The sequence below is a fragment of the Pelodiscus sinensis genome, chromosome 8 (genome assembly GCF_049634645.1).
Source record: "Pelodiscus sinensis isolate JC-2024 chromosome 8, ASM4963464v1, whole genome shotgun sequence".
NCBI lineage: Eukaryota > Metazoa > Chordata > Testudines > Trionychidae > Pelodiscus > Pelodiscus sinensis.
This window is the reverse complement of record NC_134718.1, coordinates 16,218,483-16,245,852: the sequence shown is the minus strand read 5'-3', so window position 1 is coordinate 16,245,852 and position 27,370 is coordinate 16,218,483. Positions and strand designations below refer to the sequence as shown.

At 39.7% G+C, this 27,370-nt stretch overlaps 1 protein-coding gene across 3 annotated transcripts in view; it reads right to left on the bottom strand.

Annotated features, from left to right (window-relative positions):
* The window catches only part of NRG3 (neuregulin 3), a 906,671-nt gene that overhangs the window by 133,583 nt on the left and 745,718 nt on the right, over positions 1 to 27,370 (bottom strand). The window contains exons 4-5 of one of the 3 annotated variants that reach the window (XM_075934802.1): positions 11,632 to 11,658; positions 4,126 to 5,597 (exon numbers count right to left, since the gene is read on the bottom strand). The exons of 1 other annotated variant lie outside the window; for it this stretch is intronic. In XM_075934802.1, the coding sequence (XP_075790917.1) occupies positions 5,581 to 5,597; positions 11,632 to 11,658 (44 nt within the window). In that variant the 3' untranslated portion in view covers positions 4,126 to 5,580. Of the gene's footprint in view, positions 1 to 4,125; positions 5,598 to 11,631; positions 11,659 to 27,370 lie in introns of those variants that run through there. One more of the 3 variants, XM_006112415.4, reaches the window with a different exon arrangement.

Below are 27,370 nucleotides of genomic sequence, written 5' to 3'. Positions count from 1 at the left end.
GTACACACATACAATGCATCATTGCTTGTGTATTTCTCACACACTTGGGTCTCAGAGGTACACATTCCCTTGTGTCTGAGTGTGACAATGTGGAGTGCATGTTCTAATGCACAGCCAAGACGTTAGGCGTAGGAGGACCATGACAACACTTACCTGGAACTTTGTATGAATGATCAAGTTCTTCAAGGCCCCACAAATATTCCTTCATAATCCATAGAAAATAAGTTGTTCGCAATACAGATCCCAGTGCCCCTCCAGAATACCCCCTGACTCATTTTGCTCTAGGAAAATGATATAATAATAAGAGCTATATGCAGCATCAATGATAATATACCAATGTATAGTTTTTGCACTTATATCCTTTTTACAAACACGTAAACTGACAAATTTGGCTTTTGTTTATATATATAAATTTTCTGTGTTTCCTGGAATTTTACTATAAATGTCAAAAATATATGTCAGAGATGGGAGAAAGAAACAACCATACCTACACAAAGTTTTTCTCCTGAAGAAAACTGATTTATTGTCACATCAGGAGTGGGAGAAGAAGGTCATTGAGGTAAATTAAATGTATTAGAATAATTTTGCCCATGTAATCCATGAAGTGACAATTTTAATAGTGGAAATAGCCACAAATTGCTACATATTATCATAATCCACCTACACTAAATGCAGTGTAAGTCCCTTTCTTGTTCTTCACAAGCACTTTAAAGTAATTTAAGGTAATTTGTTGGGGAAATGGAAACAAATTGGAAAAACAACACATAGAGACAAATATAGAGAGTGATGCTGAACAAAAGGCTCACAACAGGTTGTAAGTCACACAGAACTGCATCTTCCCCAAATCAGGCATCAAGTTTGAATATCATTTTAAACAATTTGTAGTCCTAGCCTGATGCAACTTGTGCTGTTTATCTTTTAACCCATAGGGGGTTTCCCTGTCACCTCACCACCATACACACCATCACGTTTCTCACAGTCCCTAAAAACACTTCCACTTTCATCAACTTTTTAAATCTTACTCTCTCCTGAGTTGTGGATGCCAATTCCTTTGGTCTCCAAAGGTGTGACTACACTGGACCCATTGCTCAAAAAAGCTATGCAATTTGAGCTATGCAAAAATTGTGTAGCTTATTTGGAGTCATATTTGAAATAGCTCATTTTGAAATTTGCTGCTCTCTACACAAGACTTATTTTGAAATAAATCGCTATTCCAAAACATCCCTTGCTCCTCATGGAATGAAGTTTAGAGGGACATTGGAATCATAGAATCATAGAATCATAGTATACTAGGACTGGAAGGGACCCTGAGAGGTCATCAAGTCCAGCCCCTTGCTCTCATGGCAGGACCAAATACTGTCTAGACCATCGCTGATAGACTTTTATCTAACCTACTCTTAAATATCTCCAGAGATGGAGATTCCATAACCTCCCTGGGCAATTTATTCCAGTGTTTGACTACCCTGACAGTTAGGAACTTTTTCCTAATGTCCAACCTAAACCTCCCTTGCTGCAGTTTAAGCCCATTGCTTCTTGTTCTATCCTCAGAGGCCAAGATGAACAAGTTTTCTCCCTCCTCCTTACGACACCCTTTTAGATATCTGAAAACTGCTATCATGTCCCCCCTCAATCTTCTCTTTTCTAAACTAAACAAATCCAATTCCTTCAGCCTTCCCTCATAGGTCATGTACTCTAGACCTTTAATCATTCTCATTGCTCCCTCTCCAATTTCTCCACATCTTTCTTGAAATGTGGTGTCCATAACTGGACACAATACTCCAACTGAGGCCTAACCAGCGCAGAGTAGAGCGGAAGAATGACTTCTAGTGTCTTGCTCACAACACACCTGTTAATGCATCCCAGAATAATGTTTGCTTTCTTTGCAACAGCATCACACTGCTGACTCATAGTCAACTTGTGGTCCTTTATAACCCTTAGATCCCTTTCTGCCGTACTCCTTCCCAGTCCGTCACTTCCCATTCTGTATGTATGAAACTGATTGTTCCTTCTTAAGTGGAGCACTTTGCATTTGTCTTTATTAATCTTCATCCTATTTACGTGGAATAGAGAGCCTGTTATATTTTGAAATAACGGGCACGTCTAAAAGACGCAGAATAGCTATTTCAGGATACCTCCGGTGGCCCAAAATAGCACTGCAGTGCAGACATAGCTCAAAAGGGCTAAGTGGCTATTTTGCTCAGCATGGAGATTTTGGAGAGAATGCCATAAGCCTCACACCATCCTTATGCGCTGTTTTGGAACATGTTTGGTCTAAAATTCCAAAATCATGTCATCTCTCAGCAAGCTATTATATTATTTACTACTACTACTACAACAACATAAAAGTGCTGGGCATACCACAAAACATATAGAAACACATGGTCTTACAGACTAATTTTATAAAAAATCCAATGAGTAAGGGTAACAAACAATAGGATAACAAGCAATAGGGTCAGACTGAATGAGTAAGCAGAAGGCTTATGGAGCAATATGGTTGTGACCTCAGAGCACCCCAGTGCCAGATGCCAAAGGGCTCCCTGATAGGTAACAATAAAACTCAGCTGGCCTGACAAGCACAGTACACTTCACACACTACTGCCATCACAGTTAATTAAAGGGGTGTCATCTTGTCAGTTGAAAGCTAACATCACACTGATTGTTCATCTCACTGTGAAATGTCTGTAACGCTTTGGGTGAAATTATGGACACTTTCTGATATCGTTTGCAGACTAAACAGATGAAGGAGATAAAACAGGCATTTTTTTCCAAACAAAGTAAAAGACAAGTAGCTCTGTCATTTGACACCATGCCAGAAACCCAGACAATGGATTATTCATCTGCATCAGAGATTATAGGACTATCATTTGCACTGTAAAATCACAGGAGACTGCAAAATTGACATAGTTTTAACTTCCTGGAAGACCCATCAAGCAGAGCCAAGCTGAGTGCCCAAAGAGGATTTCCTGACTTGGAAGTCCAAGATAAACTTTGAAGATTTAATGAACTGACTAAAGACTTTAGGGTAGCCATCTCTTGGGAGATCAAACACACCAGCATTTTGATGCTGTAAGGATGGCTCTTGGCTGAAACAGACAGATGACACTGGAGAATTTTTTGTGAGTAAGGAAATCATCTTGAACAAGAACGACAGCTGATTAAGTTTTAATTTTAGAAGCGTGTTTTCCAGTAATTTGTTTGCATTTATGTCTATCTTTAATCCTTCCACTTGGAATCACTTTATCAATGCCCTTTTTTGTTAATAAACTTGATTTATTTTTACTATATATCAACGCAATGCTGTGTTTGAAGAGAAAGGTGCATTTATTCTAGTTAATAAACTGCCATGTACTGACCTCTTTAAAGTGCAGGCTATTTGACTTCTGAGAGTATTCATTGCGGGGGCTGGACCCTGCAGGATAGACAGTTCTAGGGAAATTCAGAACTGGAATGCTGTGGGGGTTATTCTGAAAAAAAGCCAGGGTGTGACCAAGCATGCTTATACTCTGGCTGATACTAATGGCTATAAACCCCAGCAGCATAGCATTTACAGCTCCCAGAGTTGTTGGCCATGAGGAGACATATCCTTACTGGTCTAGTTTGAATCCTAATGTATTACAATGCAGCCCTTATTGGTTCAGTTAAAGGTTGGATTCCTTCCTTCTCCTGGAACTTTTGCCTTGTTCTGTTGATGTTCCATTCTGATTTCCTAGGTCTTTAGCAATTTAGTAAAATCAATACAATTGTATCATAACAATCTTAATTGTTTTAATTAGCAATTATGGATGAAAGCATTAAGGTTTATATTTTTTTAGCACTCAGTGGAACAACCAACATCAGGGCCCTTATGTGATAGACACTGTACCAAGAAGCACAGTTCATGTCCTAAATAGATACTATATATAAAAAAAGGATCTGTGCGCTTATTTGTGAAAACTGGAATCCAGGAAAATCTGAAATTTATCTTTGGAATATATCACCGTTAGAGTACACAGAGGTAGATCCTCAGCTGATGTAAATCAATGTCACTCTACTAAAATCAATAACACTGTACCAATTTACATCAGCTGAGTCTGGGTGATAATATTCAATGATAGAAAAGTCCTTCTGTGCTATCCCAGGTCTGTCTTTTTATTTGCTGCTTTAAAACATTGCTGCAAGTGTGAAGCCCACCCGACAAACTGCATAGATCACCAGCTGTGTGGAAACATTTTGCCTTTTATTTATTTACACAAAACAGCAAAATTCTCTGTTTTTTGTTTCTCTGCTATTGCCCAATAGCCAGTACAATTATTTTTTTTTAAGCGTGGTCAATCAAAATGTGTCTGTCACAGTAGACGATAAAATTCAAGGTCAGAGAATAGATTAGCTAACCACATCATGTATTCCCCAAGTCTCACTCATATGATTACAGTGGTCACACACTGTCACAATCAGAAGAGTTGAAAATACAGAGGGCAGTTACAGAGGTGTCAGTGAAAGAACCAAATGAAAGCACCAGCTTTTCTGATATAGACTTTTTTAATATTTGGAACATGAACAATGAAAACTCTTCACATATTCACAATCATAAGAAAATACACCAAGGATAACTGTAGTGATATTTTATTCCTGTTTTAGTTCGTTGCTCAATTCACTTCATTTCTGAGAGTAGTTATGCCTGGTTAATTAAGACCCTGATTCTGGCCACACACTGGTTTTATTTTGATGTAACTCTACCGACTTAAATTCCTGATTTACACTGGTGTGAAATGTGAATCATCCCTAAAGAACCACCTAATTAAAGCCCTAATTAAATGTTCTTGGGAGTGATTCACATTTCACACCAGTGTAAATCAGAAGTTATTATAACAGATTCGAAGTGCCATTCGCCAATTGGTTTTGCAGATCCATACTGCCACGCATTCTTCTGCAGCTGCAATATTTATTTTGCAGTTACATATGGGTAGGTTTCTGTTATTATTGCATGATTTTGGATTTAGTTTATACAGTTGGTATTAGTTTGGCTCCAAACCGCCTTACCACCCTATTAAGATAACCTCTTTGCATAACAACTATATTTTCCTCAGTAGTTCAATGAATTTCTTCTTGTCCCTGCATGAGGCATGTTATTTTACCTCTGTATCCCATTATGCACTGCTGTGGCACAAGAAGACTGGAAGGGTCTGGGCATATGGGTATTCTGACTTGGTGCTAAGGCTCTCCTGTTATTGGTTCCTCAAGTAATGGGCCAGCTGATTTGTTCCACCATCCATCTTTTGTCCTTAATTAGTCTTCTCCGCACGATGGTGGTCAAACAACACTTCCAGCAATGGTTGGCTTTCTCTTTACCTCTGCAGAGATTCTTTCATTCATTGCTGTTTCCTTTAGTCCCTTTCACAGTGTACAATGCGATCAAGAGCACAGACACCTTGGTTTGACTCGACCCTATCAGTTCTAACAGGACATCACAATCACCAAAACAGATTACCAAGGCTCGGTATGTTGTCTATTTCTGAAGATCTTGATTCTGTAACTCACTGTAACATATTGTCTTAGCAATGGTGGTAATACACAATGGTATGAGTCTCTTTCCATTAGCAGTCAGTCGCCTGTTGTTCCTGTGGGAAAATCTTTGGTTCACTTCCATATTTTTAGTTTGTATTATGTGACAACGATGAGAGTAAGATAGATTCCATCCTTACTTAGTACTATTAATCAACCCCTAAGGTTTGTTATTAGAATGATACCGGCTGTGAGCTCCTAAATTTCTCTACCACTTTATACTACTAACCAAAAAAACTCTGCCCTTCTGCCCTTTAATGTATTTTACACAGACTATATTTTGATCAAGTTTGTTTCTTCTTCACCATGTTAATCTTTACTTGTCAGCTTGCCTATGTGCTAGAAATGCTAAGAATCTAAATTTACTGCCATTTCTAGGTGTTTTGAGATCCTCAGGTGGAAGATTATTAATATACATTTATATTACTGTAGCACCCCAGAACTCCAACTGAGATCAGATTCATTGTGCTATGCACTGTACAAACACATGCTAAGAGACAGCATCAGTTCCAAATAGCCAGCAATCTAAATAGACAAGCCGGACAAAAAGTGAGAGAAAGGTAATATTATTATCCACCTTTCCAGATATGGTACTGAGGCACAAAGGTATCAAGTAAGTAGGACAGGGCAACACATGAAGTCTGTACCACAGCTGAAAATTGAATTTAACTCCCGAGTCTAGGTCCAGTGACTGAATCACAAGACTATCCTTCAAGTTCTTGATGTTAGACAACCATAAGAAAATGAAACTGGTACTTCCGGTCACAATACAAAAATGCCCATTTTCTAAGCCAGCCTCTATTCTTAGACTCACGTGGCTTCCACTGAGTTCAATAGAAGCTGCCCATGTATGCATTAGGGATATTAGAAAACATTTATTTTAAAAATCGTATAACCATAACAATTCTTATTGGTTACACGGTTACTCAGTACTCTCCCTGGAGGTGGGGACAACAGCCAAGGCACTCCCAGCTCCTGGCCACACTCCCAGAGGCAGCAGCATGGGGTAGCAGGTGGGAGCCTGTCCACGAGGGGAGACTATTTAAAAATCAGCTCCCCACACAGATCAGTTCTTGCCCCCCGCCCCTCTCAGTGGGGGCCTCTGATACAGAGTCAGTAGCATGGGGTGGCAAGCTGTTCTCCTGCATGCTCTTCTTTTAAAACTCAAACCAGCTGGTTGGGACTGAGCCAGCCTGCCGGTCCGAGTTTTAAATGCAGAGCGGGGTTGGGGGTGGGGGGCTGTTAACCAGGACTGGTAACCAATAAGCAATCACTTAATCACTCATTGGTTAGCCAGTTAACCAAGTAGCCATTAACATCCCTAGTATGTGAGCAGGAACAGAATTTTGTTTCCAGAGTGAAAATGTAAAGGAATACATCAAAAGTCATTTTAGCATTTTAACCATTTTTAAACAAAGATTTTTCTTGATTCAAAAATTAGCCCTGCAAACTGAAGCCAGCAACACTGTTGAAGTCCAGCCATTCAGACATTCACCGTATCTGTATAGCCAATATCATCTAGAAAACAGAATAGCTAATTCAAAAAACAGGATTTGATCTTTTTCACTCATGAAAACCAGCATCCCCTGTGATGCTCTTGCTTCTCTCATTTTTTGCTTGTTTTGTATTTTTAAGACATCTACTCTTAATTTTGTGTACAAATCCCACCTTTCATTTTATGATAAATTAGTGGCAAAAGTATGAAACCATTCTCAAAAGTATCACACATTGGGAAATTTCACACATTGTCCTTAATGTGGCATCATTTTTGTGTGTGTGTTTTTTTCATACTTATTCAGCTAAATTCTCATGAAATGGTAAAAATAAAGCAAAATTACACCTGTCCTGTCTCTAACACCTCACCATTTTTTTAAAAATCACAGTGAAGATGCCAAATGCCAGAGATCTGCTATAGCAGTGAAAATGGACAGTCAGCCCCTACCTATTACTGTTGCCCCTTAAATACAAGGAAACTTCAGAAATGGGTTTATCCACAGAGTTGAAGATAAAAGAGCTAAGTTGCTAACATGCGGGTAGTCTTATGCTTGTACAAAGAATACCCAGAAACAATGCCTCTTGGATTATGTAAAGGATTGTACAGTGAAGCCTGAATGCTGCAAAGACTTGTGTAGGTGTTCAGTTTTCCTAATGGAAGCAATTCCACTGATTACACTGATTTCTTTCAGTAATAAAGTTACACACGCACAAAAAGCTTTGAATGACTGTCAAGGTTTTACCCTTGATTACTGTATCATCACATAATGACTCTGCAAACAAAGAAGAAAGTTCATTTTTATAACTGTTAATACTGTATTTTATATACTTATGATAAAGATTTGTAAAATTGTTATAGTTCCTATTTAAGAACTATAAAAATGTGGACAACCTTTCTAAAATATATTTTACTGTTCTTGCACGCACTATGAAGTTCCTGGTTCTATGCTGACTGAAACCACATAAAGTCTTTCAGAAAGCTTGTCTCATGATATACCCAGCCTAGGTGCATAAGATCTGGGCAATTTAGACAGAATTAGGGCCTCTTCTGAGGTCATGTAAGCCAGTGGGCAAACTCATCAGTTGGGAAATCAGAATAAATATTCCAACCGCCCTTTAGTATAAGTCCTATGGGCTAGCTTTGTTTTCAAACGCAAATTCTAAAACAATGAGAAAATATACTCAAAGTATGCAGTTTTAGGGTGTATCTATACTGCACTGTAACTCGAAATAAGATACACCATTTGAGCTACACAAATTGGCTGTGTCTAGACTGGCAAGTTTTTCCACAAAATCATCTGCTTTTGCGGAAAAACTTGCCAGCTGTCTACACTGGCCGCGTGAATTTCTGCAAAAGCACTGACGATCTCATGTAAGATTGTCAGTGCTTTTGCGGAAATACTATGCTGCTCCCATTCGGGCAAAATTCTTTTTCCGAAAGACTTTTGCACAAAAGAGCCAGTGTAGAGAGCAGAGATTTGTTTTCCGCAAAAAAGCCCCGATCGCGAAAATGGCGATCGGGCTTTTTTGCGGAAAAGTGCATCTAGATTGGCCACGGACGCTTTTCCGCAAAAAGTGCTTTTGCGGAAAAGCGTCCTGCAAATCTAGACGCGCTTTTCCGAAAATGCTTTTAACGGAACACTTTTCCGTTAAAAGCATTTCCGGAAAATCATGCCAGTGTAGACGTAGCCATTGCGTATCTTATTTTGATGCTATTTTAAAATAGCTTATTTCGTCATTTGGCGCTGTCTACACAGAGCCAAATTTCAAAATAAAGAACTATTCCGAAACATCCCTTATTCCTTATAGAATGAGGTTCACAGGGACATCGGAATAGTGAGCCTGAAATAACGGGCTTGCTGTGAAGAGGCGGGATAGCTATTTCAGGATACTTTGGTGTTGCAGTGTAGATGTACCCTTAATGACCTGAGTCTTTGCCAGATGCAGAGACAGGAAATGCTTTCCCCCTCTTGTAGCCCTTTCTGTGTACTATAGAATCATTGAATCATAGACAATTCAGGTTGGAAGAGACTTCAAGAGGTCACCTAGTCTAATCCGCTGCTCAAAGAAGGACTGACCTCAACTAAATCGTCTCACCCAGTGCTTTGTCATGGATCATGCCTAGCCTTAAAATTCCATGAAGCATTTAGAAGACTTTAAAACAAAATTTCCCTTATGTGGTCTGATCTTGCAAATGTCTGTTCAGGTGAGAGTAAGAGCAGAGCTAATCATCTTAGATGGTATGTGCTGGTCTGGCCACCTCTTTTGTCCAGATGTGGCCTCACCAGAGCTGAATAAAGGGGAATAATGACATCTCTGGATTGGAAGGATGTGGATGCATTGGAGAGGGTCCAGCAGAGGGCAACCAAAATAATTAGGGGGGGCTGGAGCACATGACCTACGAGGAGAGGCTGAAGGAGTTGGGTCTGTTTAGTCTGCAGAAGAGAAGAGTGAGGGGGGATTTGATAGCAGCCTTCAACTTCCTGAAGGAAGGTTCCAAAGAGGATGGAGAAAGGCTGTTCTCAGTAGTGATAGATGGTAGAACAAGGAGCAATGGTCTCAAGTTGAGGTGGGAGAGGTCCAGGCTGGATATTAGGAAAAACTATTTCACTAGGAGGGAGTGAAGCACTGGAATGGGTTACCTAGGGAAGTAGTGGAGTCTCCATCATAAAGGTGTTTATGTCTCGGCTTGACAAAGCCCTGGCTGGGTTGATTTAGTTGGGATTGGTCCTGTCTAAAGCAGGAGGCTGGACTTGATGACCTTCTGAGGTCTCTTCCAGTTCTATGGTTCTATGATTCTATGCTTTGTCAATTTATCAGTAAGAACCTTATCAATTACTGAGATGTAGATAAATATAAATAAATTATTTTAAAAAACTTACCTCTTGTCATTGTTTAAATACACTTCTGCTTTTTAAATAATAGGGTCATGTCTTGATATAAGTTCCAAATCATGGGGAAATTACATGACAAAGCTAAAACAGTGGCCAAAACTCACCTTAAAGCCCTTCTGAACACCAAACTCCAAATTTAGGGCTCGGTCTTTTTTTGTGTTGTGCTGTGCTCTGTATGTGTTTGTGTTTCAAATAAATGTCCCTCATGACTGTGCCAAAATAATATTTGTTTCATGTCATTTTTAACAGGAATATATAGTAAAACAAACGTACGGCTTAGCCACATAAGATCAACAAGTAACAGATGAGTTAAGGAATTCTGTTTAAAATTTGCATTGAAGATATTAGCAACCTCACTTACTGGTTTAAGCAAAATGCCTAGCTCATATGATGAGTTTGTTTTCTAACTCTGCAAAGGATTAGCCTGAGTTCCTTGAAGAAAGTGTTTGTGCTACCAGGGCTGTGTCTAGACTGCAGGGTTTTTTCGAAAAAAGTAGCCTTTTTTTGAAAAAACTTCACTTGCGTCTAGACTACAGCCGCGTTCTTTCGAAATTAAATCAAAAGAACGCGGCTTTTCTTCTGATGGCGGTAATCCTCATTTCACTAGGAATAACGCATTTTTCAAAAGTGTTCTTTTGAAAAAAGGTGTTCTTGAATGCAAACAGGGCTTTTTTGAAACAGAGCATCCAGACTGCCTGGCTGCTCTCTTTCAAAAAAGCAGCTCACTTTTTCGAAAGAAGAGGTTGCAGTCTAGACACTCCCTTTCGAAAGAGGCTTTTTCGAAAGATTATTTCAAAAATCCTCTTTCAAAAGAGGCTTGCAGTCTAGACATAGCCCAGCTGAGCACCAGTTTTCAGGTAAGGTTTTGACTGGTCAAACTCAAGACTCCAGCCGATTAAGCATTTGAGGTACTTCTATGTTCTTCTCTGACGTTTCTAAACCTGCCTGTAGTTATCTCCATCAATTGCTATTTTCTGCTACTTTATATAAAAGACTTTGTCCTGAAATAAAGTTAATGCCTCACTATCATCCTGAAATATGCACATCTTGTTTCAGACCCTGTTAAATTTTACCATTTTTTTACAACATTAATTCAATGGAAAAAAAATCAAGTTTAAAAATGTTTTAACATGTATGGTGCTTCTTCAGAAAGACACATATTATTCCAGTGCCTAAAATCTTGTCTACAGTATTATCTTCTCAGTTACCATGATACAGCCTATTATTTTCCATTATATGTTGTAATACCACACACAAAAATAACAAAGTGCCACTGGGAACTTTCGACCCCTATAATGCTCGTGAGCATGATGCTGAGATTGTGAGATAGTTCAAAATGTAATAAATGAGTCCAAATTGTGTTGCAAAATGTAAACACGGAGGAGCCAGATTTTTAAAGGGATTCAGGTATCTACTGAGATTTTAAAAAGCATCTTGCCGTCTCTTTGATTTCATTGAGTATTAGAAGGATTTTCAAAAAGCAGCTAGAAGCCTAACTCCCATTGAAAATCAATACATGTTAGACACCTAGATGCTTTTGAAAATCCTTCTTGGCACATATTTTTTTTTAAATCTGTCCCTAAGTGATGACTCCAAAGACCTCTACAGTGAATGGCAGCCTATCCACTGGCTTCAGCAGGCAGGGGACTAAACCCCAGAAGATCAACAGTAGTAAGATAAAGGAAGAAAAGTGAAAACTTACCCATGAATTCAATTCCTAAGTGGTCTGCTATACCAAAGAAAGCATGGAAAAGAAGAACAAAAAGAGGAAAATGTCAGAACTGGAGCCCAAATAACAAACAAATGTTTATCATTAAATGTTTATATTATGTTAACATCCCAGGGCCCCCAATGGGAGCAGGGGCACATTGTTCTGTGTGCTGGACGGACGCAGGAAAGGGACAATCTCTATCAATCAGGGCTTGCAATCTAAAGACCGAAGCATCTAGGTGGAAGGAGAGGAAGCTGCAAATAAATGTGATGAAGAATTGGCACAGTTTTGTTCATTATAGTTCCTTTCATACTTGGCAAACATACCTCAAGTCAGCCTTCTAGGGATGCAGGAGGAGGTCTTCAAAAGCACAAGGAGCAAAAATCCCATGGACATGCTCACCTAGATGTCTCCTATATTCTTCAACTTCCCACCCTCGGTCGCTAACCAACACAACAGAGGTGCGGCTTTCTCCTTCATGTAGATACAAGCTTTCTTAGACATTGGCTATGTCTACACTGCAATCATGGGGTGTGACTGCAGTTCATGAAGACATAACTGAGTTAGGTTTAATCTAGAAAGCTCAGGTATTGGTCTGAGCACCCTTCCGGGCAGGCTGTACAAGCTTACCCAGAATCTTGGGTCATTACTTGTGGAGTTTGCAAATTAGATACTTGAGACTGGAGATAGCTTGGGCATGTCTCCTGAGCCACACCCAATGACTGCAATGTAGGCATATACGTCAGCTACACCTACATTGTGAGGCAGGAGTGTGATTCCCCTGCCTGCCTACACACACTTGTGCAAGCTCTCACCTAGTCAGTGTGGGTATGTCTACACTACCACCCTAGTTCGAACTAGGGTGGTTAATGTAGTCAACCGGAGTTGCAAATGAAGCCCGGGATTTGAATTTCCCGGGCTTCATTTGCATGTTGCCGGGCGCCGCCATTTTTAAATGTCCGCTACTTCGGACTCCGTGCCCCGTGGCTACACGCGGCATGAACTAGGTAGAACTAAGAGTACAGGTAGTTCGGACTAGGAAGCCTAGTCCGAACTACCTACTTCGTGCCGCGTGTAGCCGCGGGGCACAGAGTCTGAACTAGCGGACATTTAAAAATGGCGGCGCCCGGCAACATGCAAATGAAGCCTGGGAAATTCAAATCCCGGGCTTCATTTGCAAGTCCAGTTAACTACATTACCACCCTAGTTCGAACTAGGGTGGTAGTGTAGACATACCCTGTGAGAATAAAGAGCAGGGTACCTGAGGCAATGCAAGTAGCCGCAATGGAGGCATGGCATTGCTGTGCTGAACATCTAGCCATGATTTTCAGGGGGGGAGGATGGTTCAGGGGGTTTTGTTTAGCTGTTTTGTTTCATTTTTAAAAAAACACCTAGAAATTTCTGCAGAAGCACACTATTTTAATCAAAAATCCATTTAGTTGAAAATTCAAATTTCCACCAAAAAGAGAGTCTGATAAAAAAATTGCTCCCCCTCCCCACAGGCAATAGTGTGCAAAACATATGCACAGAGATAACACAGGCTGCTGGAAAACCATCTCACCATCCTTCTCCGGGAGATGTGAAAGGAAGGCATTTTAACTGCTCTCTGTTTCCTTTCATTTGATATGCAAATAACCCCGATAAAGAGGGACCCATTGGGTATTTGCCAAGGTCTGTCGTTCATGTAGTAAAAATGGAAATAAAAATAATTGCATTCACAATGCTAAAATGAATCTGGTTGAAACCTGCTCACAGGACTTATCTATGGCTCGGGAGCTGAGCTTGAAGATTACATCTTCTTGGATCCAGAGCTCATGAGCTCAGAATCTGACTCCTCGCTACTTGAGAGACTGCTTCTACTAGGAAGCACTGCAAAATGAGTTATTGTACTTCAGTAAAAGTTGTGGCCTTGGCCTTTACTCCAGTTAACTGTGCACTGTTTTCTTTCTATATTACCCAGAGTGACGGCAGCAATGTACAGAACATCATGAATAAAAATACCGAGTATTGTGTGAGCTTTCAAATCTCTCTCAAATATGTTTAGTAGGGTACTTGACAAGACCTTTTAAAAGGTTCAGAATGTACTGAACTTTCCAATTTAACTAAATACGTATTTCAACAGCACAAGATGGAATTCAGCACTCTGAATCCGATCTGGAAGTGTTTATACACAATGAAGTCAAGCACAGTTTTTTTCCACAAGCAAAACTAGCAAGTTCAGCCATGTCTCTGTCACACTGATGCTAGATTTCATCTCTTTCAGTGTGATGTTAAATCACATGGTGCCTGCTGAAAAACCAGGGAGCCAATCATTCAACACCATGTTTTGCTGTACTCCTTGGGAAATGTATCAAACTGCAGTTTACTGTATTCATTTACAATCATATCTTCTTTACAGTACCTGCTACAGAGAACAAGAGTGGTTCTGCAAAATGCACAACAGACATTTTACAAAGAATGAGCACTAGATAATGTCATGCAATATATAGTCTTATCAAAATAAGTTTTGATGAATGCATTACTCAGGAATGGTGAATCCAAAGATGGTTTATGCAGATAATCCCCAAAACCTTTTCTCTCATTATAGGCATGAAATACATAGGTCACACATGTGCCTTATATTTTATAATGCTATAAATTGACATTAACATCTATAGATGGGATATATTATTTTTCAAAGTTATAAATGTACAAAGGAATATGAGATCATAAAGTTCAAGAGTGGATAGTAATCTGAGCACATAGCATATTCTTAGAAATAAAATTAGTTTCCTTCCAGAATTTTCTGTTTTAATTATGTGACATTGCATGTGTACACATGCAATTTTCATATAGTATTTACCTGAAAATCCCACACTATTTATTTTATATTCTTCCTTAAACACTGTAAATTAAATCAAGATATTTATAAAGCCATCATCAGCTTACTTAAAAAAAAAACTATAGTGAAGATCAAACACTCTAGTCTGGTTGCCAAGGGACTTCAGTTATGAAGAAAGATCAAGACATATTGTCTTCAAGTCTATGCAGAATGGCTGATAAAAAATTCTCTTTCACAAACTGGGTCAAACATATTGCATAAAAAACCCAATGTTTTTCATCAGCAATCTGCAGTCTCCTAAAAGAGTCTGCTGATTTTTTGGGGGTTTTTTTAAGTGAATGTTACGTATCCACACAAAGAATTTTTTTCTAACCCAGTGAGAGGTTCTCTATATATATTAGAAAGAGGTTATTATGTAGGCTTCTTTAAAATGGAGGATTGGTTTGAAGCACTAACTTTTATTGGTATCAGTGACCGATGGGGAACAGAGATGGAGAAATATTAGGTAGTGGTATTTTATATATCCCACATGCCTAGAAAGCCGCATCAGCTACTGGCATAATATACTGCCGACAATGTTTTTTTGTATAGATTTTGATGAAAAAGAGTTGAATCCTTCACAGACCAATATCCCAACTTCCAAATGATAATACTATTTCTAGTTCTCAAGAAATTTTAAAAAAAGGCACCTAGGCATGAAAAAAACCCAAAGAACAAACAAAAGTAAAAACCTTTTGCAGATTCCATGCACATATTATGTTCTACCCAGGCTGGAATATGTATTTGATTAAACCTTCTTCCCTCCCCAACCTCATACCCTCCCTGCCACGCAAGAAGTAGGCATAGGATATCAATCCTTTTTGTAAGATTGATCTGCACAATACATTTTATCTGCTGGGTGTCCCAGACATCTGTATAATAATGTTGAGACCTGATTAAAATCCATATTAAGTGTCTCCTGTCCTCCTTTTGCTGTACCCAGACAACTGGAATTATTTGGATATATACTAAGATAAATCATGCAGGACAGGGCAGTTGATTCCCAGACTATTTGCAACCGCTACCTGAAATGAGAACTGCTATAGATGATAGCTGATACAGCCCCAAGGACTACATGTTTTGAATTGACCTAGGAAGTTTTTAGCATCATAGAAGTAATGCTGAAATGCTCCTGCAATGCACCATTTTTTATTTGTATATTTTCCTCCCTATAAATCAGGTGTTCCTGTTTTAATTTTAAGTGTGAAATACAGAAACATTTATATCCTGTATGGTGGTACATTTTAGCACTTACAATAATTTTTTTCAGGGCTATTTTTTGAATACACTAACATAATCATTCTGCTTTACATTTCTGGATTAATGATTTAAAGGAGACCCACTTTGATAGCAGGAGCAACTATGTGCTCCAGAATTAGTAAATAGTATTGGAATATCCTGATTACTGGGCCTTGAAGGGTTGTATTTTCTGGTTTTTGTTTTTGTCAATCATAAATCTTCACAAGATGCTTAAGGAACCTGGGCTACAATTTGCTAAAGTCGGAATATAACAAGATCCCTTCCACTCTCCTTCCTCTACCCCTGACATCATGCACAAACACACTTTTCCCCTCGAAGCCTCATTTTACAGGAATTTGACTTTATACAAGGTCTCCTCCAATAGTTAACGTTAAGGACTTATTTTCCTTAATATTAATGGAGGCCCAGCGGTGTTTAGCAGAAAACCCAGTCTGCGGTTTTGAGGATATTAAATAACGTGCTACATGGGAATGAATTCTGGAATGTTAGCAGTCATTCAGAAAACGAGCCATTCCCACTGTTCACACAGTAGCATGTTTCCATTCCAGAGAAAAAGATATGAGGTTGCCAAGACCAGAAAAGAAAAGATAAAATTGTTGTTTCGCAGGTTGGCTTTGTTTGAAGTAGACACAATAGAGGACAAAAAACTCTCAACGAGCTGACAGCAAATACTAACTACTGAAATAAAATCGATATACTGTATTTTCTAACTTCTGGCAAACATAGAAGTAGACATAAGGAAATGGAAACTTCCCTTAAATCTCCTCTGCTGGGAATGCCCCTTATCTGTGAAAGTCCCCGGCATATACAGAGGAGTATGACCAACTTGCTATGTCACCTTTCTTGTACCATAGGGGGTATTAGGGGGAGGAGGAGCATGAGAGAAGCAATGGTTAGAACATAATGAGTTCTGGCAATCCCAGCTTTTGTCAGCTGGCACCCCCTAGCATCTCTTATTTGGCCGGAGCAAAGAATCAGGAACTGGAACTTACATAATGACAGTCCTTGTCACAATGGAAACCTTGGCTCGGATCCAGCTTTTACCACACAGCCGAGTCAGGATCAATTTTGTGGAAACCCCTTTCTGGGGTGCAACCTATTTCCTTCCCTTCTCCAAAGACAGCCAGTTGATGAATGCATGGGAGATATCCACCGGGAGGGCCAGATAGCCACTTATTTCCTGCTCCCTCCCTGTCAATTGTGTACTTGGGAGAAAATAAGATCTGAGGAGCAATGCTAGTGTAACCCACACACTCAGTGTGGTTCACTCTCCCATGGAGAGACACTTAGACCGCTTACAGCAAGAGATAAGAACAAGGGAGCTCTCTACAGCCTAAGTTGGGAGTCAATTGGCTTTTAGCTCAAGCAGTAGAGGCTCCTATGCTAAGCTTTTATAACCAACACCAGGCCACTTAACCACATATTATTACTGTTTCATGCAGAACATAGAACATGGGTTGGATTCTTTACTCCCTATGAGGCCGTGATAGACAGGGGCCAGTCTGATGTAAAGTAAATAGTATTGTGTTATGATTAAGTGTGCTGGGATCATCATAAGAACTATCAGAGTCACAGAACCTCATTCTCCACTGCCTGAATCCTTTGGTGGCCTTTTGCACCTGTATGGGGATGAGGGATGTGGGAGAGGAAGGGAAGAATGCTACTATTCTGGTTTGGAAGCGTTTTTCATCCACTTGTATAAGTGCAAATGACAACAAGATGGAGCGGGGGGACAGGGAAGCTGGGCCCTTAGTCTTGAACCCCAAAATGTTAGATTCTAAATTCACATGTCATGCAACAAAGTGAAACACAGAAAGGGACCAAAATAAGGGTGAAGGATGGAGGAGGGTGAATGGGGATTAGAGTCTCCATTCTTTTAGACACAAAATAACCAATGCACAATTGTAAACTATTCTGAATTTTCTGACAAGCAAATTCTTCATTCTTAGATAATAGCTATTTTATGAAAGTTGTACGATGCACCAACATTATGGACACAATGTGGTGTGTGCGCGCACATGTGCACACAGAGTGTCAGCAGTTTCTCTCTGGTGGGTAGATGCTCCTACCAAAAAGAAATTGCTGTCATATTGAAATCAATCTTCATCTGCCATGCAACACAAACATACCCTACAAAAATTAATGCTAGAAATTAATTTGCAGCTTAATGGACACAGCCCCTGCGTTCAGTTCTACCTCTTATTCTCTATCCTCCCAGCAGCCAAAGCATTCACTGCACCATTTCACAAAAAATGCAAAAGCATATTTCAAAGTCAATAATGATAATGCTGTGACTTGCTCAGAGTTTTTTGAAAAATGTTGTTAGCTCCTTAAATTGCCATTTTATTTAAATGAATGCCAATATTACCTTCTCTTGAGGAACTTTGAGATTGCCTGAAAGGAAGCATATTTCCTATGAAATACCTGCTGCAAAATGAATGCACGTACTCAGGACAGTATAAACATGTTATCTCTGTGCTACCAGAGATATACCATCCTCAGTTAAAGATATGGCAACATTATAAAATTCTCCCATTTTCAGTATAGGGAATGTTGAAAATAACATACAAATGGTAAATATGGTGGTACAGTAAATGTCCCATCCTTTTCAAACTGTACCCTTTTTTTCTATGTCATATTTGGAATAGACTGAATACAAATGAACAGAATATTCCAGATGAGGCATAAATATATTATAATGACCTTGAGTATCTCTCTCAAAAGCTTCCACACGATGTTCTTAAGTCCCATTTTCCAAGTTCCTAAATCTCATAGGCTGTGTCAAGACTTGCCAGCTGTCTACACTGGCTGCATGAATTTCTGCAAAAGCACTGACTTCCTACTGTAAGAAATCAGTGCTTCTTGCAGAAATACTATTCTGCACCCATTCAGGCAAAAGTCCCTTTTGCGCAAAGCTTTTGCGCAAAAAGGCCAGTGTAGATAGCTCAGATTTGTTTTCCGCAAAAAAGCCCCAATCGCGAAAATAGCAATCAGGGCTTTTTTGCGGAAAAGCATGTCTAGCTTGGCACGGACGCTTTTCCGCAAAAAGTGCTTTTGTGGAAAAGCGTCCGTGCCAATCTAGACGCTCTGTTCCGAAAATGCTTTTAACAGAAAACTTTTCCATTAAAAGCAGTTCCGGAAAATCATGCCAATCTAGACGCAGCCATAGAGTTTCAATAGCACAAATACATAAGTCCCTCAGATGTCTTGGAAAATATTAATCACCATATTCATTTCAGCGGTCCAGAAAACTGAACCTTCCCCACAATGGAAGTCCCAGTCTTGAATAACCAAAATGACTGTGTGCCATCCAGATTTCCCCACCTAACTGCTCACTTCTCCTTTCATTAATATCTTAAACAATGCTGGTCCAAGGTCCTGTTCCAGGAAGGCACTTATGCACAAATTTAATATTAAGCTCGTGAGTAGTCTCATTGACTTTAAGACTTGCCATGTTGAAAACTAACCATTTATCCGTGCTCTGTTTTCTGTCCCTCATCCCCCTTCTAATCCATGGCAGTACTTTGTCTCCTCAGTAGACTTTTGTGAGGTACAGTAAAAACTTTGTTGGGAAATGGAGAGTGGGGAATGCTGGTTAGTCAAATATTCAGCTTAACAAAGAGTTTGCTGTATGGGAAGGGGACTGAGGCTGAGGTGGTGTGTGTCAGGAGTGAGGAAGCAGAGTCTGGGATGGAGCCAGGAATGAGGGGTTTGAGGTACAGGAATTTGAGGTTCCGGGCAGGGGCCAAAGGTTTTAGAGTGCAGGAGGAAGTGCAGAGTTTGGGCTTGGGGAGAAACTTTGGGTGCAGATGGGGATTCAGTGCTGGGGGTTAGGGCATGGAAGGGGCTGTGGGACATGGGCTCTGGGAGGCAGTTTGGGTGTGAGAAGGGACATGGGGTAGGGGGTTGGGGCACGCCTGGGATTTTGAGATGCTGGATCTGAGTGGCACTCACCTCAGGCAGCTCCCTTGGCAACAGAATGTCATGTGATGCTTGCAAAGGGCTACATTACTAAAATCGTCAGGAATTTTGGCTGTTCAATGGACTCTACGTTTGAAACAGAGAACTAAATCCCTGCTCTCGGCAATACCTGTGAAACGCCAGTGACTTCCAGGCAGAAGTGTGATTGAGATCATGCTTTATTCCATTGATTAATAGGGTCTTTTGTGTTGTTACCAGGATTTATTCAGGTGAATGAAAGGGACGATGCAAGGAAAGGATTGAAAATAATCCACTTTGGTCTAAAATTTGCATGTAAGTCCTGATCCAGATCTCAATGAGAGTCTTTTTGTTGATTTCAGCAGCAGCTGGAGCCTACCTTGAACGTGTTATTTTTATATTCATTTTAACATCATGTTCAATGTTGTGACTAGTGTCTCTTCCTGCTCTCTTAGATCGGTGTCTCATTATCTGTGCAAAGCCTACAGACCTGGGTTGTTGTCAAGTGGGATTATACCTGGGAATTTAGGGACTAAAGCCATGGACCTCTACTACATAAGTTAATAGCCAATTGGTTCTTTGCTAAGGCTGTGGAGCAGTCTTCAATCTTCCTTTCTCAGCAGCCTCAGTGCCTCTAGGTTACAGTTACATCCCTGTGTCATTTGCTCTTTGCTCAGTACTAATAAAGGACATGCTAGAAAAGATTACCCTCCATAAAAACGCATGGTCTAGAGACAAAGGAATAAAAGTAAAATGAGAAGGAGAGGAAAAGAAGGTAAAATGAGTAAAATGATGAAAGAGTCTAAAAATACATCCATTAGATATTTCTGCCCACAATGGCACAAGCGGAACTGGATGGATAATTTGCAAGGAATTTTTTCATTCACAGGTTATCCATCCACAGGGAGATTGGGATGTTCATGAAATAGTTCATTATGTGTAGAATATTTTATGAAACATATGCAGGATGAAAATGACACTGAGACCAATGTGTGAAAAATGAATGAAGAGTCTCAATAATGTTTGAAAGATTTATATTTACTCCCCCTCCTCTCCTGAGGTATGTCTATATTACAAAGTTTTGTCCAAGAATCATCATAGGGTGTTCACATTTGCTCCCTCTGTGAACAGGTGTGAGCAAAGCACTGTGGGTATACACCCCACGGTGCAGTGTCGTGGGAAGGCAGAGCTGATGCCATCATGAGATTCCTTCCTGAGATCTTCCCCAGCTGCCTGAATAGCTCTGTGAGCTCTCCATGCTGAGGAATGTCAAAGCATAATAACAATATATGGAGATATAGCATCTCATAGAACTGGAAGGGACCTTGAGAAATCCTCAAGTCCAGTCCTCTGCCCTCTCAGCAGGACCAAGTACCATCCCTGACAGATTTTGCCCCAGATCCCTAAATGCCCCCCTTAAGAATTGAGCTCACAACCTCGGGTTTAAGTAGGCTAATGCTCAAACTACTGAGCTAGCCCTCCCCCAAAGCACCACAGTCATTCATCCTGCCCCAGGCTCCTGTCCCTTTCTCCACAGCCGCACTCTGCATGCGGCTGTATTCCGAGTGGAGGGCAGAACAGCAGTCCATCGGTTTTCTCTTTGCTTCTTCCCCACATGGAGCAGCTCACTCAGGTGTCAGGAGCTTTGAAAGAGGAAGGGTGCATGCTTGCAGGGAAGCAGAGACCAGAGCCATCAGGCCAGGCATGATGAAATACTGGGGGATGCTAGTTTTGTTGACAAAACCAACAGCAGAAGCTACATTGGCTCTTTGTGGACAATAAAGTCAGGGAGGAGGGGCGGAGGGAGTCTCTCATGGAATGGAAATTTTTGTTGCCAAAACTGGGCGTGTTTCCAGACAAAAGTTGCATTGCAGCATGTACACTCTCATTGTTCTGTTGCCAAATGTCAATTTTTGGTAACAAAACTTGGTAGTGTAGACATACACTGAGATATACATTAGGGAAAGGTTTCAGCCCCAACTTTGAATTCCTTAGCCTTTGTCAGTGTGCAATTCAGGAGACCCTCAACAGCCATAACATTGTTTTTTAATTCACCTAATCGAAGCTAACATAGGTTGCTATAAATCTGGAGGCATCCAGAGGAAAGTTTTTGTAATTCATCATCCTATAATGTAGTTTCTTTAAGGACTCAAAATAACAACAATGCATATAAGCTATTATGTTATTGGAGTCCATGCATCACCTCACAGGAGCCCCTCATTAAATAATATGACTGTATCATAGTTTATTATCGTGATTTTTGCTCTGTTTTGAATCATTATGTTCTGAAAGCCCAACCTATTACTAGGATGGGAAGGTTATTCATTTTAATATTAAATGTTACACATACCTTTCTAAATAGATAGTTGCTGATGTGGGAAAAATGCCGTGCTTTATGGTCCTTGTATTGCGAGGATTTGTTGCTAGTCTTAAAGTCACTTTAATTACACTTTATAAATACATAGGCACCTGTTAATGAGCATACAGTTGGGCTCACTAATGGATTAATTTATTACTATCTTGAAGAGAAAATGTGACACCAAGTCTGAGTTGCGGAGCTTTTTTCCTGGCAGTCTTATTGAAATGATATTTTTCCCAGTTCAAAAGGGAGGGTTTATTGTCCCATCTGCCCCCTAATCCACGAAATAAATGAGAATATAAAGTCAATCAGTAAATGGCATTGGCCAATAAATGACAGAGCCAGAACAGAAAATAGTCTCCAGGGGCTACTGTGGCCATTATAGTCTGTTCTAAGGTTAGGATGACTTTGGCAAAGAGAAGAGAACTCTCAGTGCTAGTAACTTCCTCCCCAAGTGAACCCCAGTGAATAACTCATGGAATTAGTTCCATTGTCCTAGGTAGAGGAAATGTGATTTCTCATCTGAGGTGCATGATAGGGGGGCAGCTGAAAAGCTCTAGACATATGTGGCAGGAGGGAAGATGAAGATTATATGTATAATCCCTGCCCAAATTCTCTCAAACTCAAGCAAGAATTCACAGGTGCTTGAATAAGAGTAACATTGTCTCCTAGCAATGTACAATAATACTTTCTATTTCTTTTTCCACTGTGACCTGTGATGGTTGGTATTACATAGGGCTCACCCTGTTAGCATACTCCGTAATGCTTAGCAATATGACAAGTTACATATGTATACCAAAGCAACCAGTTTTTTGAACCCAGATTGGTGTCTGTTTTATAAATGGAAGCCCAGGGTGTTTTAGGACAAGGATACTTCTCCATTTCAATGGGGAATCGCAGCATCTAAGCTTTTCTGCTCAAAGTCTATGGGGAGTTTTCAGGATTAGCTCACTAAACCAGTCACTAATATTTAGAGATTTTGATTTGTTTAATTCCATGCCCCCTCCACCCATCCCATCAACAAAAAAACACCCTTGTCTTTTCACCTCTCTAGTACATGCCATTTTTTCTTGTACCCCGGGTCATTTAAAAAGGCCCAGTAATTTTTTAGGAGATTATGTTGATTTGTTTTTGTGATGTATTTATACACAACTCTCAGTGGGAACCATTTTCTTCAGTGGGAAAATAATTGCTTTGGATGATCCATTTTGCCTTTACATATTCCATTGGGATGAAAGGAAACAATTTAAACTTCAGAAAATACTTCTTAGAGAACTTATGGAAATATTATTTGATATAGTTAGAACAGGATAAGACAAACAACAAGAATCCTAAGGAATCATTGTACTATGTCTTAGAAGTGACTACACGACCATCTGTAGACTTTTACTCTTTTTCTATTGTATACAGTTCTTTGAACTTAAGATACTGAGAGCCTGCTGTTACCTGACCCCATTTTAACCCCTGAGGCGGTGTAAGGGCTTTGGATTGCATCAGGATCTCCTCATCTGGGGATTTTTCTGCCAATAAGGGAAATTCTATATGATGTGTAACAATTTCATTCATCACCACACTTAGGATGTGATCAGTTGCGTAGCTTAAGTCAAAACAGCTTCTTTCAGCTTTTGGCCTACACAGCAGGAAGTAGGAGGAAGAACACTCTTCAACTTCCTTTACTCCTCGTGAAATGAGGGTTACAGGAGTCAGAGTAAGAAGTCCCCCAGATTGATATTATTTTGAAATAAAGATTGGCAGGGTAGATTCACACTCGGGCTATGTCTACACTTCAGTGATCTATCGGAAAAAGGTATGCAAATTGTGCTCCGCAATTTGCGTATCTTTTTCCAATAGTTTTTTCAGAACAGGCTTTTCTGAAATTTGGCCCATCTACACTGGGCCAAATTTTGGAAAAGCATCCTCTATCAGAAGAGCCCTTCTTCCTCATGGGAAGCTATATAAAAGTGACAAAAAGAATGTTCATCCTTCCAGATGTGCTTGGTCATTTCATAAAACAAACTTTTCATTATTCATCATTTTTAAAATAGCCATTTCATATCAAACCATTTAAAATCTGGTGTGCTTTTAGTATAAACCAGTGAAAAATGTTTTGAAATCTGATTACAAACATAACGTTTAATGAATAAGCAGAGGGAGTTATTGTCACTTTCAATCAAAATTTCATAAAACAAGATTTAAAAAAATAAATTCCTAAAGCTAGTGTCCTAAATCCACACTTTGGCTGCTATGTAAATTGATTTTTTTCAAGTGGCTTCTGTTGAAATCAGGGGCAGTGACTGGGTACACTCAGCACATTTTTGAAAATTAGGCAATTTTTTAAGGGTCTAAATTTAGAAATCGTAAAGTGGACCATTTTCACCATGATTTGCAAACCTTGTATTCCATTTCAATTGTTTGGAACAATCACTGGTGGTCACATCTACCCCAGAAGCCCTCTTTTTATGTCCACTGAAGATAGGATAATGCAGCTTAAGCTGCAACAAGGAATATTTAGGTTAGAGGTTAAGAAAAACCTTTAGGGTTATTAAATATTGGAATAGGTTACCAAGGGAGATTGTGGAATTCCTGTCATTGAATGTTTTTAAAAACAGGTTAGACAAACACCTAGCAGGACTGATTTTGGTTCTCCTAACTCAGTGTGAGCGGAGTGAGGGAGGGGAGATGCAAAGGTTTGAGGTGGAAGGGAGATACCCTTGTCAGGTACCTTCCAGCCCAACATTTCTAAGGATTCTATTTTTTCTATATTGTGCAGCAGCCCTCAAAATCACAACATTAGATTGAAGATACCATCCAAAGGTTAATTGTATTCTTCCAACTTTTGTTACAAAAAATAGCAAAAGGGAAAAAAGTATCAGCTGGATTTGCTTTGCAAGCAAAGCAGTTTGCCGTGCCCTAAGGGTTGACCCTGACAGAGCTGCAAGATGGAACCCCAAAACACCATTGATCCAGTACCAAAGGAACACTTCAGATTTGACAAATGTCCAACAAAAACTGTTCTTATGAGGTATAAATAATATACAGTGCTGAAGAATGGAATAAACTATTGATTTTCTTTCCCTTTGGATGACAAAGCAGAACTTGCTTGTGGCACTGCTTTTCTCTGCCACCAGAACAGAAAGATTATTTCTGACTTCTGAAAATAAATAATAATGTTCCACCCTTCAGAGAATTATGCAAGAAATACAAACAACTGCACCATCTGGAGCCTACAATTTCAACCCAGATAATCTTGCCTTTCTGCCAGCCTAAAAGGATTTCTTAAATAAATCATCAATATTTAATATAATTATGTTAGCTCTATAGGTAGCTATGCTAATAAGTAATTTATTGTTGAATCTGCGCTGACCTTTAATTGCTTAATCTGCCATTGACTTATACCTAAGCAACCCTCACGGTGGTGTTTATGATTGCAGTCAGTACAGGATTTGGCCCTATGCTATCAACTATTGGTGTGTGTGTTTATATATAGTAGAACTTCAAACTTCCAAACACCACAAGAATGGAGGTTGTTCGTAATTAACATGTTCGTGACTCTGAACAAAGTTATGGTTCTTTCAAAAGTTTGCAACTCAACACTGACAAAATGCAGCTTTGAAACTTTACTGTGCAGAAGAAAAGGCTACTTTTAACCATCATAATTTAAATGAAACAAGTATAAAAACAGCTTTCTTGCCTCGTCAAATCCTTTTTTTCAAAAAAAAATTCCCTTAATTTTTTACAGTAGTTTATGTTTAACACAGTACTGCAGCGTGTTTGCCTGTTTTTTCTACACATGCAATAAAAGAAACTTGTGTGTGTACAGGCAGTCCCCGGGTTACGTACAAGATAGGGACTGTAGGTTTGTTCTTAAGTTGAATCTGTATGTAAGTCGGAACTGGCGTCCAGATTCAGCCGCTGCTGAAACTGATCAGTTTCAACAGCGGCTGAATCTGGACGCCAGTTCTGACTTACATACAGATTCAACTTAAGAACCCCAGGCATCCCCAAGTCAGCTGCTGCTGAAACTGATCAGCGGCTGATTCCAGGAAGCCCGGGGCAGGGGCTTCCTGTAGTCAGCCACTGGTCAGTTTTACTCGGATCCGCGTAACTCGGGGACTGCCTGTACTTAATTTTAATATGTATGTAGTTCCACGTTAGCCAATGGAACTTTTCATGCAACAAAAGGGAATCGTGCTTAAAAGAGCTGTCTCGCAGCAAGGCAAAAATCCTTAAGACTAGGTGCCAACCAAATGTAATGATATATCATGTTTTTTTTCTGGAAACTGTGTAAGAAAAGAACATGGAAACATATTTCTGTTCAGATTTATTTCATTTGTGAAAACCAGATATGGTCATAAACTTGTCCATATAAGTAAGGTCTTAGCAAAATCTTAATGATTTGGTTCCATGTCATGCTTTGTCTAAATACACAAAAAATAAAGATGATCTTGAGTTTTAACTGCTAATAGTTTCAGCTCACACAAATGGAACTGGATGTGAACAAACTGGTAAGTGCACTATCCAAAAGTGAAGCCATCTACCTACTGACCATTGATCTGTACAACTGCTGGTGGTTCATTATCAACAAGGTTAATACCATTATTGATGCTCCTTTTAAGCAACTCTATCAAAAACTTAAAACCAATGTGACTGTCAGTGATCAGATACCTCTCTTGCATCTGAGCATGTAACAAATGGTGTACCTAAGGGTGCAAAGCTTGGTCCTGCCTTGAGGGCGGGGGGCTGGACTCGATGACCTCTTGAGGTCCCTTCCAGTCCTATTATTCTATGATTCTATGATCTACACAGCACAGTTATTTCAAAATAACTAACATTATTTTGAAATAACATTGTGAGTATCTACATGGTAACTCCATTATTTTGAAATCATTTTGAAATAACAGAGAGTTTATTTCAAAATCTGTAAACCTCATTCCACCAGGAATAATGTTTCTTCCGAAATACCTATTTCAGAATAGCAGTAGTGTGGATGCTCCAGTGCTGCTATTTCAAAATAGCCCCTCACCAGGGCCATTCAAAGTAACTACTCCCCAGGGCTTCTAAATCGAGATAGCACATTGGGGAAGCCTGCCTTGGACTAATTTTGAGGCTTCCCTGTATTGTACATGTGCTATTTCGAAATAAGCTATTTCAAAGTATTTCTTCCAAAATATAGCCTCTCTCCGACTTACGAATCGGTTACGGACCAAGCAAATGGTCGTAACTCGGTTTGTTTGTAAGTCGGACCCCATTGAGTTACACGTGACCATGCTGTTCATAAGCGCGTATCGCGTTTGTAACTTGGGGTCCGCCAT